This window comes from Chelonia mydas, chromosome 6 (genome assembly GCF_015237465.2).
Source record: "Chelonia mydas isolate rCheMyd1 chromosome 6, rCheMyd1.pri.v2, whole genome shotgun sequence".
Taxonomy (NCBI): domain Eukaryota; kingdom Metazoa; phylum Chordata; order Testudines; family Cheloniidae; genus Chelonia; species Chelonia mydas.
The window spans coordinates 65,694,997-65,713,923 of NC_051246.2; the positions used below are offsets into that span (position 1 = coordinate 65,694,997).

The 18,927-nt window shown below is 41.8% G+C and overlaps 1 protein-coding gene across 2 annotated transcripts in view; it reads right to left on the reverse strand.

The window, feature by feature from the left end:
- Positions 1-18,927, reverse strand: part of DCAF5 (DDB1 and CUL4 associated factor 5) — a 104,485-nt gene that overhangs the window by 41,223 nt on the left and 44,335 nt on the right. For both annotated transcript variants that reach the window (XM_037900294.2, XM_037900295.2), the window contains exon 6: positions 1,824-2,037. In XM_037900294.2, the coding sequence (XP_037756222.1) occupies positions 1,824-2,037 (214 nt within the window). The remainder of the gene's footprint in view (positions 1-1,823; positions 2,038-18,927) is intronic.

Consider the following 18,927-nt stretch of genomic DNA (forward strand, 5'->3'; position numbering starts at 1 on the left):
CTACAGTAATGGGATGCAGCATAACACTCTAAGATAAACAGATGGGAGCAAATTTCCAAGCTCTTTTTCTGTAAATTCTGTAATTTTTCTGGGTTTCATGAATGGACACATATCACACAAAGAAACAAAAACAAAGAACTCCAACACACCCGCCAAAGTACAGAATTTGCCTTACAAAGAGCTGCAGAAGTCTCTTGTCCTGTATCCCTTGTGGATTTGGATGCAGGTTCCAGCTCTTAACTTCATGTCTAGATATGCCCCACCAGGATGCAATTCCTGTTGGAAGTGACAGCCCTATCGTTGGAAATGACAGCCCCTACATGTCCAATTCCTATCACTGGATATTTTAAAACGTATCCAGTTACTTCTAACTATTGCTGTGTAGTTTCGTGAACTTTCATATTCCAATTAATTATTTTTGTAGTCCTCTAAATCAGTGGTGAAAAAAAAGTCATTGCAGTTTTCCTTTAGTTTGGTTGACTGGTGTACTAGGTACAAGCAAACACATGATTGGTATGCCCCGTTATACTTGACATTTCTGCAGTTAACAGACTTCCCCACACCAAAGATTAAGTTACATGTACATGTTTTGCCACCAGTGAAAGGTCTCCAGTGAACACCCTAAAAAAGTTTGCCATTTTGGAAGACTGCCCCAATGGTCTCCTGATGATGTTCCATATTATGTCTCAGCTTCCCTCTTTCCTTCCCTGCTCTAAGTTTCATCAAGAAGTGCATCCCATATTGCTCAGAGATTCCATATTGTATGTAACGCTTATACACCAGCTTCCTAACTGAACCAGATAACCTGTCTGTCGGGTTTTTCAAAAGGCAAAGAACAGGCCCAGTGAAGAATGCCCACACTCTTCCCATAAAGTAATGAAGTTTAAAAAGCTAAAGGTCGATCTGGGTCCTGAATCAGAGAGAAGGCAAACATCTTCTACAGAGCTCATGTAGTTCTACTCTGACCTCTAGAGGAAAAAGACTACTGTCATGTTTAGGTTTGTTCCATTATGGACCCATAAGTAGTGGCATGCTTCCAAAAAGGGTTAATTTGCTTCTGCAATATATTTCTTTGCCCTTTTTAAGTTTCCTTGGGGCAAACTCCTCTAATTTTTAGATTGCCTTCAGTACTGCTTCTGTGACTCTGATTAGAAATGCACAAACATACCTACTCCCTGTGCTTCTTAGGCACATCCACTTACTTCAGTAACAAAAATATGTTTTCATGCCTGAGCCCTTATAGTTACAAGAGACTCTATTCTATCTCCTGCATAGGAAACATATGTTCTGATTCCAGAATCTTTATTATTGATATCAGGGGAAATCTCACATGCTGGGCAGGTTTTATGGTTCCAGTAGTTGTAAACATTTGTTTTTACTTGTAAAATAATAAATTTGACACGTAAGTTGAGCAAGAAGAATTTTAAATACCCACAATGTTTGATTTTACAGGCCTGTTTCTCCTGGCTTTAAATAATAATAATTAAATGAAAGTAAGTTTATTTTTATGACCTAGACAATATTGTCTAATACACAGGTCTGAAAACTGATCAAATGAGCCTTTCAGAGAGCTAATTTTAGATTACTTTATTCAGATGTAGAATTTACCATACACCTTGGTGTGCATTAGTTTTCACTTAATTTCTTCCTGTTGCAATACTACACAATTTTAAGGCCACCCGCCTCCCCGTGTGTTCTGGATTCAGTAATATCCCCCAAATCAGAGAAGGCTCTTAAAGTGGTTTTCAAATGCTCATGAAAGCCTCTACTTTTGCACAGAGTAATTAGCACATGAGCTTGGGAGGGCACCACTTGCCCGTTACCTGGTCACGGTCGCCTGCAAAACAGCAGCTCTTCATGGTACAGGAGTTGAAGTAACCTTGGTTGTCAAACTGGAAGACAGGCAGTCGGGAGTGGATATCGTAGAGCACTGGTGGAAGACGCCGACGCAGTGCCAGCAGCTGGGTACCATTGCTGTTGAATCGGACACTCATGGCACTTTGAAGGGACAGATTTCCACCATAGCGGAGCAGTGAACTAGGAAAGGGGAGAGAGAACAAGTCAGGCAAGCTGCCTGAGATTTAAAGTTTACATAAGAGCATCAACTGTGTTTCACTTTTTAAAATACATATGTGATCTCCCAGTGTAGGTTATCAGAGTTTTAAAGAGAAGAGGAAATTCTGCAGAATGATCTTTGCTCCAGGTGTCGTCATTTTCATTATGCTGCCATATAAACAATTTTATACATCTGAATAAAGTCTCTCTCTGCCCCATTTCTGCAAAAGAACATTCAAAGCACCCATTCCCAAGCAAATTTGACTCAAAGCTTGAATGACAAGCTATCAAAAGTGCTCAGTTTAGAAAGGTGTCTGGAGATAGAGGCTAGTGCGGTTTGCTTAATTGACAGAGATTTTATTCTCCACCCTCCCACCACGTGCAGCAGATAGAATTCCCTGCATGGGGACAAATTCTAAGACACAGGTGATTACAATTGTTAAAAAAAACCAACCCACTGTTGTTGTAGGGTTGGGCTATTTGCATTTTTGACTAACCCTGCCAGCACTCAGATCTTTTGGTTCATCCGGTGCCCTAACTATTGTGGGCTAATCCCTTTTTGCTATCGTGTTGGTGGAGGATGGAGGCTGCAGCTCTTTATCCACAAGTAGATGATCAGACCATTCCCTCATTCCAGCTTCCATTTACAGTTTCCATCTCTACAGCACATCAGGTAATGCTAGTGGGGACAATCAGCTCCAGGCATCTTAAATAAAAGACTACTTTAATATTACGTTATTATGAAAAAGCATAAGATAAGAGTTAGCCAATCTCAAACATGTCACCTACAAATACTGCTAAGTAGGCAAAGTTTATATTCCATATGACACGATTGCCTAAAATTCTTACATGGTAGAAGTCCATAGCCTCACCCAGCACGCTGATCACAACCAGTGTACCTATGTCAGCTCTTGGTCACGTGTCCAAGACAAAAGTGAGTGTTGTGTGTCCCCAGACCCTAAAGATTCTTCTTTATAGGAAAACCAAGATCTTTGTCTCCCACAGGTGCCCAGGATAATAGGAACTTGGTTTGAGGCTTGGGTTCCTTTGTGCTTCCAAATGCATATTCACTCTATGGATGGGAAAAATCTTTTGTTTCCTCTGTGTCTGGTTTAAAGGGATTTAATGACTCCTACACAACATCTGAGATGGACCTTTTGGTTCATGGGTTTGGGGGAGTCCCCACCAGATGATCTGTCCACCTTCAGTAGCTAACAGGCATGTGCGTGCAGATGTAACATTTTCAGAGGAAGTTGACTCATAGGTTTTAATGCATCATATTTTCAGATATAGTTCTCTTCCCAAGACTTTTATAAAAGTGAGTCACTCCCCATGGAAGGGAATCTGCATTCCACAAAGGTTTAAGCATGTCTTGTTTCATGACATATACTGTAAAACTGAACAGATGCTTGCTCTTTAGTTAGAGTCAAGAAGAACCTATTAATGTACTTAAAATGGGCTCAGTTTTTTCCTCTCAGTGGTCAGAGCTGGATTTCCTTGAAGAAACTAGAGGCATTTTTCAAAAGTCCTATTACCTGACATTTTGTTTTCTGTCACCAATTACCTGACATTTTGTTTTCTATCTTCCTGCCAGGACATGCCTGCATCGGACTCTTTGCTCTCCAAATCCCCACTACAAGGGTGATTTAATTAGATTACACAGCACACTCCCTGTACTATTCCACGAAGCCAAGCAGCAGGTGGTTGGGGAGTAAATTGGGGGTGGGGGGAGGGGGAAGAAGAGGTAAAAGCAGAGATGGCAGAAGGGAGTTGGTGCTTTATAGCAGAATGGGGACCATGTTTGATAATTGTATATAGAAAGGTCGATGGGGAACGACAGGAGTATACGTGATAAGGGAGAAATTTAATAGAAGACTCACATAGGGAAGGGTGAAGAAGAGGGTCTGATGGTTAAGGAAGCATCTGAGGTGTACATCATAGCAGGGAGTAGGTAGTGACATCTAAAATCTTGCATACTTTTTGATTCAATTGTCAACTTTCTAAATGGTGCTCAATATGTGGATGATATAAGCTCCTAAAGATTTTGCATAGCCTTGGCCCAAACTTATTGGGCAACTCCAAACCTACTAGAACCTTCCCAAGACAGTAAAAGGCTACATCGGGGGAGGGGGGAAAGAGGGGAAAGTACAATAAACCAAGTTTGGAATTTCTAGATCTAAACTATTTTAAAGTTATGATGTGGCAAAAAGGTAAAAATGTTTGGTTTTTCAAAAACTGTCATAATTGTCACTTTCAGGTTTTGGGGCAGGGATAGTGTCTTTCTCCATCAGTTGTGAAGTATATAGCACATCTTTTTTGTGGGTGATTAGTCAGATTATTAGCACTACTTTCCCCAGTTAAAAGTTTCTTCTGGTAGAAAAGCGCGTGCACACACGCACACACACACACACACACTTCAGGTGGTCTAGTTTATAGTGCAAAGCTAGTTACAGTCTTAACTACCTGGTGACTAACATGTCTCCCAATAATCTCACTTTTCAGTATTATGGCTGCCCCCTGAAGAAAGCTCATAAATGCATATTGAAAGTTTCTAATTCAAGATAAAAGAGCTCTTGCTTCTCAGACTTAGATTGTTGGGCTGAACAAAATAGGTACAAGTCTTCTTTTAAAACTTTGATGTTGGGAGATTAGAATTTTCCCTTGTACCATCTGAACTTGTACCATAAGGTGCCCCCAATGCCCAGTCCCACAAGGATACATTTGCAATACAAAACAAAATAGTAGCCATCACATACACAACACTTTGACATGTTTTACATATGCAAAAGATAATTAATGGGTAAAATGGACTACCAAATACAGCAAGAGAAGCTGCAGCCATGAATGTATTCAAAGGAGTTGGACAAACATTAAACCCTCTGTGCGCTAGGAGATGGAACATTTGTTTTAAAATAGTTTTCAAAACACAGCTCCCTCCCCCACAAACTTTAAACATTTAGCCAGCAGGAGTAGATCTAGCCAAATCGCAATAGCCACCAGATTTAGAAATAGTAATTCAGTCCTGTAGAAGCAGATGCCAAGTAGGCTTTCTGAATCAAATACTGCATACTGTTTGGTCCACAAACCTGTATTACATTTGGCTTGGGGGCATATGGGAAAGTGAGGAAAATGCATTTGCAGACTTCAGACAGGACTGCATTTTTTGCTATACACAGGGGCTTAAGAGGGGGGAAACGAACATAACAGGGTACAATCCATAGCTAGGTAAGTGAATGGATCTAGAGAAGCTGTGCGGCACTCCTTGCAGCCTCAACTATACATTCAAGCCTACTTCCCACAAATTACGTCCATTAGACTGGCAATTCTTTTAAGTGAAATTAGCAATGCGGTAGGGATTGCCTCCAACTTCACTGTACCAAGTCAAGCTTTACAACCCACCATCAGCGTGAGCCTACCAAATATCTGCTCACCAAGTGATGCTTAACTATTAAGTAGCTCTCAGAATAGATCTCGGTGGGAATTTGGGTAGCTTTTAATGCCCACCTAATTCTCTGCTGAGTCTGGACAAAGGAACTGAGAAATCCACCATCTGAAGTTCATTTCAACTTTGAAAAGTGACTATAAGAATAGCATCTTCTTACTCAATAGATCAGATTCTTAGCTATTTTATTTAGTGACTAAAAATAAAAGTTGTCACTGTTTTTAATCCTGAAAAGCCAACACAATGAAAAGAGTAATGCACAAGTTGGAATACAATCGCATCTCAACTACGTTGTTCACTAAATTCCAAACACTTACACCTGTGCAAATCCACTGAGACAGCGGGGCACCCTAGAACCTTTACTACAGGTGACAGGGATATTGAAGAAAAAAAAAAAAAAAACACAACTTGCCTCACAAACTCTGGGGTGAGTTTGCAGGACTGGCAGTGGGGGGGGGGGGAGGGAATCTGTTTTTACTTGTATACTGTTACATTTGCCCTAGAGTTAGTGAGAGATATCAGTGTTTTAGAGTCACATTTCAGAAAGGAAATCTAGAGAGGATTTTTTGAGGTTATCATCGCTGCTGTCGGGGGTGGGAGGAAAAAGTATGGCCATTCTGAATTTCCCTCACTTGTTTTTTATCATGTCACCTTCTCTGTAGCTAGAAGAGAAGACAAAAGTCTCTCCCCAATGAACAGATGACAATATATGCTCATGGGGCTTTTTATTCTTCCCCTGTGTGAGCCACCAAGTAATAGGAACATAAAACTTTAGTCACTTGTACTCAGTGAAGAGGTGTCACTTCCCTGATATGAAATTGAGGTATTCAATCAGTACAGGTTTTGGCTCATTTTAAGACTGCTTTCTCCTCCTCCCTTCCCCCCCATCACTTATACTCCCTCACAACTTTCCTTCACAGAGTAGTTCTCAGAGGTGGCATCCTCTTGCAGGAAGTGTTATTAGTATAACCAGGTAGAACCAACAAATATCCCTCAGAGAGATGAAGGCCACCACCAGTAACAAGATACCTAAAGTCAACTCTCAGAGATCATCATCTGTCATGGTAATACCAAGCACAACCAAAGCAACCACTGACGGAGCATGTCTGAGTGAGCAAGGTAACACTCACTTTCTGCCATAAGTATCACCCTCTTCACTCACTCATTCAGAACTATCCTGGCATTTTGTCTGCTTCCACTGCCAGCTGGGTGAGCCAGATTTGGAATGCTGGCATTGCTGCACAGCTCTGGAAACAGTCAACGACAAACATACACTTGAGGTTTTTTTGGTGGTGGTAGTGGGTTTTGTAGAATTAGGAGAAAAATGTTCTGTCTATAGACTAAATCTAAGTCCTAACACATATATACTGGCATTGGGGGCAGGGTGAAGGAGAGAATGACAGAGTTATGTACAATATGGTCATTGCCATAACTGGACGCACTGTGTACGGGCAGCACTCATGTGTTAACCAAACATGGAGCTCAGATGAACAATATTAGGCTGTCAATCCAAGATCAGCACCATTAGTGCAAATAAATCCATTTTTGCTGGAAGCTGGGGGGGGAAGGGGTGGAAAGAGGGGAGAACCACAACAGCCAGTATTTGCATCAGCTCAAGGCTTCCTTTCCAGGGAAAGGGGTGGGGGGGTGGGGGAGAAAGAGAACCACTTATGCCTGAAACAAAAAATTTGCCTTTTAAAAAAGTGCTGTTTAAATAAACATGCCATTTTTTTTTTTTTGAAAGATGGACATTTGGTGGGTCAGCATAAGTTTGCCTGAGTTCTTCATAAGTTAGCTTTGCCACACTTAGTAGCCACTGATACACAGAGAATAGCATAGGACCTTGGGGGAAGTTTAAAACAAAAAGTGCACCAGGATAGCATTAGCGGAGCCATTCAATACACATTCCTTTTGATAAGCAACAAATGTTACACAACAAAATGGATTACACTCAATGTCTTTAGGAAATGAGAGTCATTTGTGGGGGAGGAAAGGAAGGAAGGAAGGAAGGGAGAGAAAGTGTTGATAATTCCAAGCAGGGTTGTTTACAATATAATGTAATAAAGAAGATTGACCTTAAAAGGAAAAAAAACAAATTGAATGCTCGTAACTAATATGAAAACAAAATGTCTAATACACATGATCACATGCCATCAGGTTTGTCAGCATCTCTGTAACCACTAAACTGAGGTACTTCTAACAGTCCAAAAAAAGAATTTGTAATGGGATAAAACCTGGCAAAAAGAATCTAAGCCTGGGAAAACAGAGAAGAAGTTTTTAACAGATCAGCTAAGCTTTGAAAGAAGGTTGTTTTCAATACACAAAACAGGAAGTTCTTATTTATTATGGATCACCCCCTACAGGGACTGAAAATATTGATGGTATAGAAGAAAACAAGACGACAGTCTTAGCTTTTGAGACCAGTGGACTTCTCTACTTTATTTACAAAGCCAAAACAAACCTGCTATACATCTAACCTGCTTTGAAAACATAAGCATGGCCATACTGAGTCAGACCAGTGGTTCATCTAGCCCAGTACTCAGTGGCCGGTACCAGATGCTTCAGAGGGCATAACTAAAACAGGGCAATTATCAAGTGATCTACATACTCTGTTGTCCAGTCCCAGCTTCTGGCAGCCAAAGGTTTAGGGACACCGTGAGCATGGGGTTGCGTCCCTGACCATCTTGGCTAATAGCCACTGATGGACCTATCTTTAATGAACTTATCTAGGTTTTTTTTTGTTTTTTTTTTTTAAACAGCTATACTTTTGGCCTTCGCAACATGCCCTTGTAACAAGTGTCACAGGATGACTGAGTAGTGTGAAGAAGTACATCCTTATGTTTGTTTTAAGCCTGCTATTAATTTCATTGGGTGACCCCTGGTTCTTGTGTTATATGAAGGGGTAAACACTTTCTTATTTACTTTCTCCACATCATTAATGATGTCACAAATCTAGCCTCCCCACCGTAGTTGTCTCTTTTCTAAAAGTCCCAGTGTTTTAAATCTCTGCTCATATGGAAGCTGATCCTGTCCCCTAATTTTTTTTTTTTTTTTTTTTTGCCTTTCTCTGTAAATGTTTCCTAATTCTAATATATTTTTTTGAGATGGGGCGACCAGACCTGCATGCAATATTCCAGGTGAGGGCATACAATAGATTTAGATAGTAGCATTATGATATTTTCCCCTCTTATTATCGATCCTTTTTTTTCATGGTGCTAACAGTTTGCTTTTTTGACTGCTGTTGCACATTGAGCAGATGTTTTCAGAGAATTATCCATAATGACTCCAAGATCTCTTTCCTGAGAGGTAACAGCTAATTTAGGCCCCATCATTTTGAATATATAATTGAGATGACTTTTCCCCAGTGTATTACTTCACATTTTTCAGCACTGAATTTCATCTGCTATTTGGGTGCCCAGTCACCCAGTTTTGTGAGATCCCTTTGTAACTCTTCACAATCAACTTTGAACTTAACTATCTTGAGCAGTTTTGCTTGCAGCTGCGAACTTTACCACCTCACTCTTTACCCCTTTTTCCAGATCATGTATGAATAGGTGGAACAGCACTGGTCCCAGTACAGAGCTTTGGGGGACCCCGCTATTTACCTCTCTCCATTCTGAGAACCGACCATTTATTCCTACCTTTTGTTACCTTTGTTACCAGTTATTGATCCATGAGAGGACCTTCCCTCTTATCCCATGACTGCTTACTTGACTTAAGAGCCTCTGGTGTGGGACCTTGTCAAATGCTTTCTGAAAGTCCAAGAAAGCTATATCCACTGGATCACATTTGTCCATGTTTGTTGACAGCCTCAAAGAATTCTAGTAGATTGGTGAGGCATAATTTCCCTTTATAAAAGCCAGGTTGGCTCTTCCTCAACATATGGTCATCAGTGTCTGATCATTGCAACTATAGTAAAAAATGGAATTAATTTGCCTGATGATCAAGTTAGGCTTAAACAGCCTCTAATTGCCAGGATTGCCCCTGGAGCCTTTTTTTTAAAAATAGGCATTACATTAGCTGTCCTCCAGTTATCTGGTACAGGGACTGATTTAAGCAATAGGTTACAGACTACAATTAGTAGTTCTGCAATTTCATATCAGAGTTCCTTCAGCAGTCTTGGGTGTATACCATCTGGTCCTGGTGAATTATTACTGTTTAGTTTAACCAATTTCTTCCAAAACCTCCTGTACTGACACCTCAATGCGGGATAGTTCCTCAGATTTGCTACCTAAAAAGAACGTCTCAGCTGTGGGAATCTCTCACTCACATCCTCTGCAGTGAACAGCAATGCAAAGAATTCATTTATCTTCTCTGTAAAGGGCCTTATCTTCCTTGAGTGCTCCTTAAGTACTTCAAACCTCCAGGGACCCCACTGATTGGCAGGCTTCCTGCTTATGATGTACTTAGTTTTTGAGTCTTTTGCTAGTTGCTCTTCAAATTCTTTTTTGGCCTGCCTAATTATACCTGTACACTTAACTTGGCAGAGTTTATGCTACTTTCTATTTTCCTCAGTAGGATCTGACTTCCTATTTTTAATGGATGTCTTTTTGTCTAACTGCCTCTTACTCTGTTTAGCCATGGTAACATTTTTCGGACTTTTTAAAATTTGGGGTATACATTTAGTTTGAGCCTCTACTACAGTGTTTTTAAGCAATTTCTATGCAGCTTGCAAGTGTTTCACTCTTGTGACTGTTCCTTTTAAATTTCCGTTTTAATGAACTTCCTCATTTTTGTGTAGTTCCCCTTTTTGAAGTTAAGCTATTGAGGTTGGTTACTTTGGTATTCCCCCCAACCCCCCTACTGAGTTCTGTGGTCTCTTAATGCCCGTGAAACACAAAAAAGGGAGGTGAAAATAACCCAGCAGCGCATACAGTAAAATTAATCTACACATACAAGATGTTCCTAAGAATTCTAATATAATTTAATAGTATGTGCACAATGTTCTGAAGGCCCTGTAGTATTTCTAATCATAGCAATACTTTGTACAGGTAATTCCTGTAGGATGATACTACCCAGAATCCTTCACAGGAAATTGGGAGTCTTTGTTTGGAGAGTGAAAAAACAAGTTTGGGCAAAATTAAGCTTCCAGGTCTGTCTTCCCATAAAAAAATTAACCCCACATAAGCACAATATACTACTTCCTCCCAGACTGGATAAAGAGTGGAGAAATTTAGGGTAAACAGTACTGCCAATCTCAAACATTTAAAAAAAACAAAAAAACAAAAACCATGTGCCCCCCTCACCCCACCAAAAACAAAATATGTTTAAAAATCATGAGGTTAAATTTTATATTTATAAAATCTGAGGGAGTGGGGGGGAGGGTTTGCTTTCTGGTTCTTGTAGTGCTCATTTAGGTCTCATTTTCAAGTTTTTCCTCCCCAACCAGGAAGGCTAAAAAACTTTCATTAAAACAAACCAAAATAATTGACTTCAGGAGCTGGGACTTTAAAATAAATATCACAAGACTTATGATAAACTTGTAAGAGTTGGTAAAACTGGGTAAATATCAGGAAGCGTTTCCTTGGGTTAGAGCCAGGGCTGTCCCTAGCCATTTCGATGCCCTATGCAGCCCCCCACCTGTGGGGGTGGGGGCCGAGGCCAGCCTCCATGGGGGGGAGCAAGAGCAGGCTTGGGGGGCGGTTTCCTCCCTGTCCCCCCAGCATGAGCTGGCAGAGTGGAGCTGGTTGGGGCTGGGTTGCTCCACTTCCTGCCGCCTGGTCAGTGCAGGGCAGGGCCAACCCCTGCTGCAGTCCTCAGGGGAGTGGGAGTGGGGGTGGGGCTGGGGCAGGAAGAGGTGGAGCGGAGGCAGGGCTGGGGCGGAGAAGGGGCGGAGGCCATGGGGAAGAGGCAGAGCAGGGGCTGGAGCAGCACACAGCTGCGTAGGGCACCAGGAAATTTGGTGCCCCCAAAATTTCCTGATGCCCTATGCAGCTGCGTATTTTGCATATGGATAGGGACGGCCCTGGTTAGATCTGCCCCATCTAATTTGGCCATTGAATGCAGCCTTTGCCCTGCCAATGAATTCAGCCTTTCTAGACAGTTCACTTCTTTCACATATATCTTTGTGCCTTCTTCCATTTTGTCCTTTATTCATAGACAAAGCTACAGACTTTTGGGCTTGGGGGAGGAAGGGTGAAGAGGAAAGCATTAAAAAAAAATTCTTCTTCAAACCCCTCCTTCAGACTCACATCCACCATTATGCCTACAGAACACAGCCAGATGACAACAACTAGGCAGCTGAGTCAAGACTACTGCTGATTTTGCAAAATCATGCTTATTTTACTGTTAACTAATGCTTCTTCCATCCCCTCTCCATTTGCTTGTTTCATCCACCTGCTGAGTCTTCTCATAAACCTGTCCCAGAGAGCTCAACCTCTGAATCATCTTCATGACATATCTGATAGCACCTAGCAGAATGGAGCCCTGATCCCTGCTTAGGTCCTCTAAGAGCCGCTGTAAATCTAAATAATAAGCGAGATCTACCAGACTGTAAAATGGTTTTTCAACAGAAACAGAAGACCCTTTGTTTGATTTAAAAAGCCAAGTGGAGAATTTAAAAAACAATCCTGCTATGACCACAGGGAATGGTCTGAATCACCTAATAGACCTCTTCCATCTCTAAATTCTCTGATTTAGGATTTTATTATTTAAATTGGTCAAAAGTAGCAGTTGTATGGTAAGGTGATGGTGTGTGAAGGGAATATATGTAAGTAGGATTCAAAGCAAAAACAAACTACAGCAGATTCCACCAGATAACCAGACTGATGAGACACCAGATATGCTATAGGAAGGTGACCTTCAGACAAAAACAAAGGCACAAATTATTGTTTCTGAAATGAAGCTGATTTAACATCAGTAAAAAGCAAGGTACACAGCTGCCAGGGAAGGCAATATGTTTGTCTGGAAAGGTAATTCATAATGAATTAAAAACTGCTACACTTGAAAAGTGAATTTGTTACTATTACTTTACTTTAGCAGGTTTCAGAGTAACAGCTGTGTTAGTCTGTATTCGCAAAAAGAAAAGGAGTACTTGTGGCACCTTAGAGACTAACCAATTTATTTGAGCATAAGCTTTCGTGAGCTACAGCTCACTTCATCGGATGCATACTGTGGAAAGTGTAGAAGATCTTTTTATACACACAAAGCATGAAAAAATACCTCCCGCCACCCCACTCTCCTACTGGTAATAGCTTATCTAAAGTGATCACTCTCCTTACAATGTGTATGATAATCAAGGTGGGCCATTTCCAGCACAAATCCAGGGTTTAACAAGAACGTCTGGGGGGGGGGGGTAGGAAAAAACAAGGGGAAATAGGTTACCTTGCATAATGACTTAGCCACTCCCAGTCTCTATTCAAGCCTAAGTTAATTGTATCAAATTTGCAAATGAATTCCAATTCAACAGTCTCTCGCTGGAGTCTGGATTTGAAGTTTTTTTGTTGTAATATCGCAACTTTCATGTCTGTAATCGCGTGACCAGAGAGATTGAAGTGTTCTCCGACTGGTTTATGAATGTTATAATTCTTGACATCTGATTTGTGTCCATTTATTCTTTTACGTAGAGACTGTCCAGTTTGACCAATGTACATGGCAGAGGGGCATTGCTGGCACATGATGGCATATATCACATTGGTGGATGTGCAGGTGAACGAGCCTCTGATAGCGTGGCTGATGTTATTAGGCCCTGTGATGGTGTCCCCTGAATAGATATGTGGGCACAGTTGGCAACGGGCTTTGTTGCAAGGATAGGTTCCTGGGTTAGTGGTTCTGTTGTGTGGTATGTGGTTGCTGGTGAGCATTTGCTTCAGGTTGGGGGGCTGTCTGTAGGCAAGGACTGGCCTGTCTCCCAAGATTTGTGAGTGTGTTGGGTCATCCTTCAGGATAGGTTGTAGATCCTTAATAATGCGTTGGAAGGGTTTTAGTTGGGGGCTGAAGGTGATGGCTAGTGGCGTTCTGTTATTTTCTTTGTAGTAGGTGACTTCTGGGAACTCTTCTGGCTCTATCAATCTGTTTCTTCACTTCCGCAGGTAGGTATTGTAGTTGTAAGAATGCTTGATAGAGATCTTGTAGGTGTTTGTCTCTGTCTGAGGGGTTGGAGCAAATGCGGTTGTATCGCAGAGCTTGGCTGTAGACAATGGATTGTGTGGTGTGGTCAGGGTGAAAGCTGGAGGCATGTAGGTAGGAATAGCGGTCAGTAGGTTTCCGGTATAGGGTGGTGGTTATGTGACCATCGTTTATTAGCACTGTAGTGTCCAGGAAGTGGATCTCTTGTGTGGACTGGTCCAGCCTGAGGTTGATGGTGGGATGGGAATTGTTGAAATCACGGTGGAATTCCTCAAGGGCTTCTTTTCCATGGGTCCAGATGATGAAGATGTCATCAATATAGCGCAAGTAGAGTAGGGGCGTTAGGGGAAGAGAGCTGAGGAAGCGTTGTTCTAAGTCAGCCATAAAAATGTTGGCATACTGTGGGGCCATGCGGGTACCCATAGCAGTGCCGCTGATTTGAAGGTATACATTGTCCCCAAATGTAAAATAGTTATGGGTGAGGACAAAGTCACAAAGTTCAGCCACCAGGTTAGCCGTGACATTATCGGGGATAGTGTTCTTGACGGCTTGTAGTCCATCTTTGTGTGGAATGTTGGTGTAGAGGGCTTCTACATCCATAGTGGCCAGGATGGTGTTATCAGGAAGATCATCGATGGATTGTAGTTTCCTCAGGAAGTCAGTGGTGTCTCGAAGGTAGCTGGGAGTGCTGGTAGCGTAGGTCCTGAGGAGGGAGTCTACAAGCAGTTGTGCCAGAGTCAGACTGCAAGACTATCATGATGTTCGACACTAGTACACACACACCAGGACTGACACTGCTAAGTAAATGAAAGAAAGTGCAGCCACACACCTCTTCGGCATCAAAAGTAATCACAACTTTCTTAAGTAACAGGTGATTGATTACGGAGGTTTTGCTGTTATATTAGTCCTTCCATTAGAGAGTCTCAAAGCAGAGATTTACAACCAGCCAGTTAAGCATCACATGCTTTCCTATAAATGGGTAAACTGAGGTAGAGAGATTTGCTCAGCTGACAACATGACAGAGTTGAAAACAGAAGTCAGGGTTTCTGACTCCCAGTCTGTTATGGGAAGTTACTTTTATTCTCGGGGGCGGGGGGGAGAAACAAACAAAAAATCTCTCTAAATATCCTTTCATGCTCCCATTTATTGACTTTTCCATAAAGGATTTAGTGATGTAGTTTTCATGAAAGCTGCTATATAAAATGAAGCTGAGTAGTACTGAACCAAGGCAGGAAAATATGTATGCTGGAAAGGTCATACCTTTCACAAAGGCCTTGCACCTATTCACCGCCAACACTATTCTGGAATCAAAGCAGCAGTTAATATATAACTGCTGAAAGTGTTACAGGTACCCTTTCACAAAAGATATTCCTAGCACAGGTCACTACCATTGGTGTGGGACTGATTTGGCACTAGTAAGAGAAATAAAAGGAGAAGAGCCAATTACATGTGGTCACAGAGTGCATCCCTTTTCTTATGAGCATGCGCTTTGCTTCCCTTCCCAAACACACCTTACTCAGGTAATCCTTACTCAGCCCATCCCTCTGCCACTTTCCTCAAGCACATGAGAAATGAATGTACACAAGAGAAACATGTAATCAAAGCAGTAGATCACTCCATTCCTTTTACACCACCGCCTACATGTGACACAGAGACCCACTGGGTACCAGCTGCAAAGGGTTTACTGTTCTGTAACAGCAGTTCCTAACAGACCTGAAACTCACGACGCACAGCACACCACTTCCAGGGTATTTATCCATAAAGAATATCATGTGAGGTTTACACTAAAAGCTGGTGTCACGCTGATTATGACTGTGATTGTAACATGTATGTATTGTTACTAGATACTGGAAATGTGTTCTTATAGTTTGCATCAAAGTGTTAATTCCAGGCAAAAGTGAAAAACTGGTTTCTTTCCAGACCAGATATGTTTACCCATCTATCTGCTGAAATGTAAATTGAGTGTTGTCTCATTCACAGTCACCTTCATGCAGATGAAGGATTGGGCAATTTATCAGGAAGAGCTGAACGGCAGGGGGGAAAAAAAAACAGTCTTATCTGGGGGTGCACTTCAAAAGGTTTACTGGACTAGCTGAGGGACAAGGAAAGCACCTCATTATCTTGCATCTATGAAGTAAACGAACACTGTTTACACTCATGAAAACGGGATCAAAACCAGCCTCGGCTGGAAATGCTGCAAAAAGCATTGGGGCAGGTAAGCCTACTCTAGACAAGAGGTTAGCTTGTTACATTTAGACTAGTCTCTAGAAATTGTGTATTTTGTTTTATATGTAACCCTTCTGCTTCCATTATCCTTAACTTACTCTCTCTTGACTCTTGATAAGAAACTTATTCTTGTTTTCACTATAGATATATCTCAGTGCTGTGGTATTGTACAAGGTATTGATCCTGAGTTGAATCATACAAGCTGGTGTGTACTGTTCTCTTAGGGACAGCATATCTGGCATTACTAAGAGCATTCGATGGATAAGCAACTGAACACGGCAGGGGAATGCTTCAAAGGGCCTCAGGGACCAGAGAGCATCTACTGTTAATCTGCAAGGCAAAGTAAGGGCTGGCATAGCCCAGACAAGATTGTTTCGGTGCCTAACAGGCTGGAGGAATCAGGGAGCTGACACAGTTAAGCACACAAGTCTCCCCCTCGCTGGAGGCACAGGGGTAACAAGGTGACTCGCAGTCTTGGGCACCTTGAGAACTGTCAAAACACGCAAACTAAAAACAAACAAGTTCATTAACAATTCACCCTGAGTTTCAAAGACAAAGGAAAATAAACCCCTTATAAATGGACAAGTCATTGGACCTTTGAGACAAGGCTGAGACACAGAGGTGCCATTTCACAGCTATCACAAAGCAATGCCTTGTCTAAGGAAGAAGTATATCTAGCAAGTGCACTACATCCATCTTAGGACACACCCCTATGCCAGTGAATAGCTCTATTGTCCCCCCTTCCCTCTTGCTTGGCTCCTGGCCTGTGTTTTTATGAGTGATTTAGTCTTTGTTCTGCAGGTGTTAAATACCCTCATTACACACAGACATGGAGGTCACACTTTTACCTATAAACAGGGTTTTGTTTTGTTTTTTTAAATTGTACCTTGTTTAATTATACTTCTAATAGCCAGCCAAAAATAAATTGCCTTCCTAGTTGCAATTGAGAGATCACAGATTGCTTGCTTGCATCAATAACTTTGGTGAACACAATCAGTAACTTCCTTTTAGAGCTCCTTCTCCCTAAAAGGCTAGCAGCTCCCTTGCAAGAGGACCCACAAACAACCCCTTGTGAATAAAGTCCATTTAACATGCGTATAGCTTCTCTTCTCTCAGACGGAAGAGTTTGTTTTTCCAGACTAGTTCGGCATTATGTTCTATATATGTATACCTGGATCACCTAATTTATCTAAGTATTAGAAATATTCATTTTGATACACTTACCTCTCACATGGACACTGAGCAAGTCTTACTATTTGTAAAAAGCTTTGAGATCCTTAGATAATAGTGACAGGTTTTGTTACTAATAAGAAGCCACTCAACTCAAAAAACTGTCAGACTCCTCCAAAATTTCACTTTGGAGATGGGCCACTACCCCTATTCCACTCCCTTGCCACCCTCTCCTCTCTGCAAAAAAGGAAAAAAAAAATTAGTGTAGAAGATTCAAATTAAAAAGCAGCCTTGCCTCTTCTCCCTGGCACTCCTACATAGAAGGATATGAAGAATCGGTTCAGAGTAAGGTCCAACCACAATTTCTGAATGTGTGTTGAAAATTGTTTGGTCCTGTCTATATTTTAGATTAGTTTTCAGTACCCCCCTGCAACCATTGATGACACCAGTTATCAGCAACTGGTAAGATTTTTTTTTTTTTTTTTAGTGTCCACAAGTTGTCTCCTAGTTCAGAGCCCATATAAATGTGAAGAAATGGAGGTGGGGGAAGAGACAGAACTACAAGCATATAGTGCCATTCTCTTTTTGGGCAACTAAAAACAGTTTACCACAGTAACACTTCAGCAGTACCAGCCAGTGCCTATTTCTTCTCAGCTCTGGACCCTCTGACCTGCAGCAGAGCTCAAGCTGCTACAAATCTCAATCTTGGGTTCAAAAGACTATGGTCTGGAGCAAGCCAGACTCTACTGGGAGTTTGAGAACACACACTTCAGTGGGAAAGGGGTGCAGCAGCACAGAGCTCAAACACAGAAGCTTGTTACTAATGGACACAGACTGCATAGTTAACTCAAGTGATCGGTACCCAAGTTAGCCTAGCCCACGTGTGAGCAGCAACATGGTAAAGCCACACTCAAGTTACTGTGCCCATACACTGTTGCCATACTCACTCATGTGAGCCATTAGGACTTCTGTGATCAAATCCCATGTTTCTCAGTACTGCAGTAAGCCGAGATTAGCACTTCAATGGTTTAGCCTGCAGTCAGACTGCAAAGTGGGCCAGTTACCAGCCTGAGCATGAGCAGCACTCCGGCTTTAGCCTATAACCCAGGACAGACCAGCTAGTTCAGGTGTAAAGCACCACCATACTCTGATGAGAGGTTTTTGCACACAGACAAAAGCCAGGTCAGAGGCAACATCTGAGTAAGATCCCGAGTCCATTGCAAAGTTAAGACAAGCTCTAAAAAGGCATGGAGGCCGAAGAGAGACGGCAGTACCAACCTCAAAAAGCATGATGTACCTACCAGGTTGTATCCAGCAGAGACTCTTTGGGTATGTTTACACTGTAGTTATAAAGTGCAATTCCCATCGTGGGTAGACAGATTGGCTCTACCTCAGCTTGAGCTAGCACACTAAAAATAGCAGCATGGATGTTACAGCACAGGCTAGCCACTCAAGCTCAGACCATGGGTCTGGTGGGCTTGGACTCACTCAAGGAGCTAGCTAACCCAAGTTGTCACCAGTGTTGCAACATCCACACTACTAAGTGAGGGAGACTCAGGCTGTCTACCGGGGCTGGGAATCACACTTCCCAGGTGCAGCACAGACACACCTAGTGATAAGCATCTTTAGAAATATCTTAGGTAAGTGTGTATGGGTATCTACACCAGCAAATTAGAAAAGTGTTCATCTCAGGAGTACAAATATTTGGCAGCAAATACACTAGCAGTTTGCTGTGCAAATTTTACAGATTTAAAGCAGCACCCCTGCTTTTAAACCACTGGAGCAATGCATTTTTCCAAAAGCTACCACCAAAGATTAGATGTGCATGTAAAACTTTAGGAAAGAGAAATGCTCGGCCCTGAAGAAAACAGGACTCACAGGTCAAGTGGTGGATAAAGTCTGAATGAAATCACAATATCTTCAACAACTGATCCATTTCCAAAACAGTAATTATGCTGAAGGCTTTA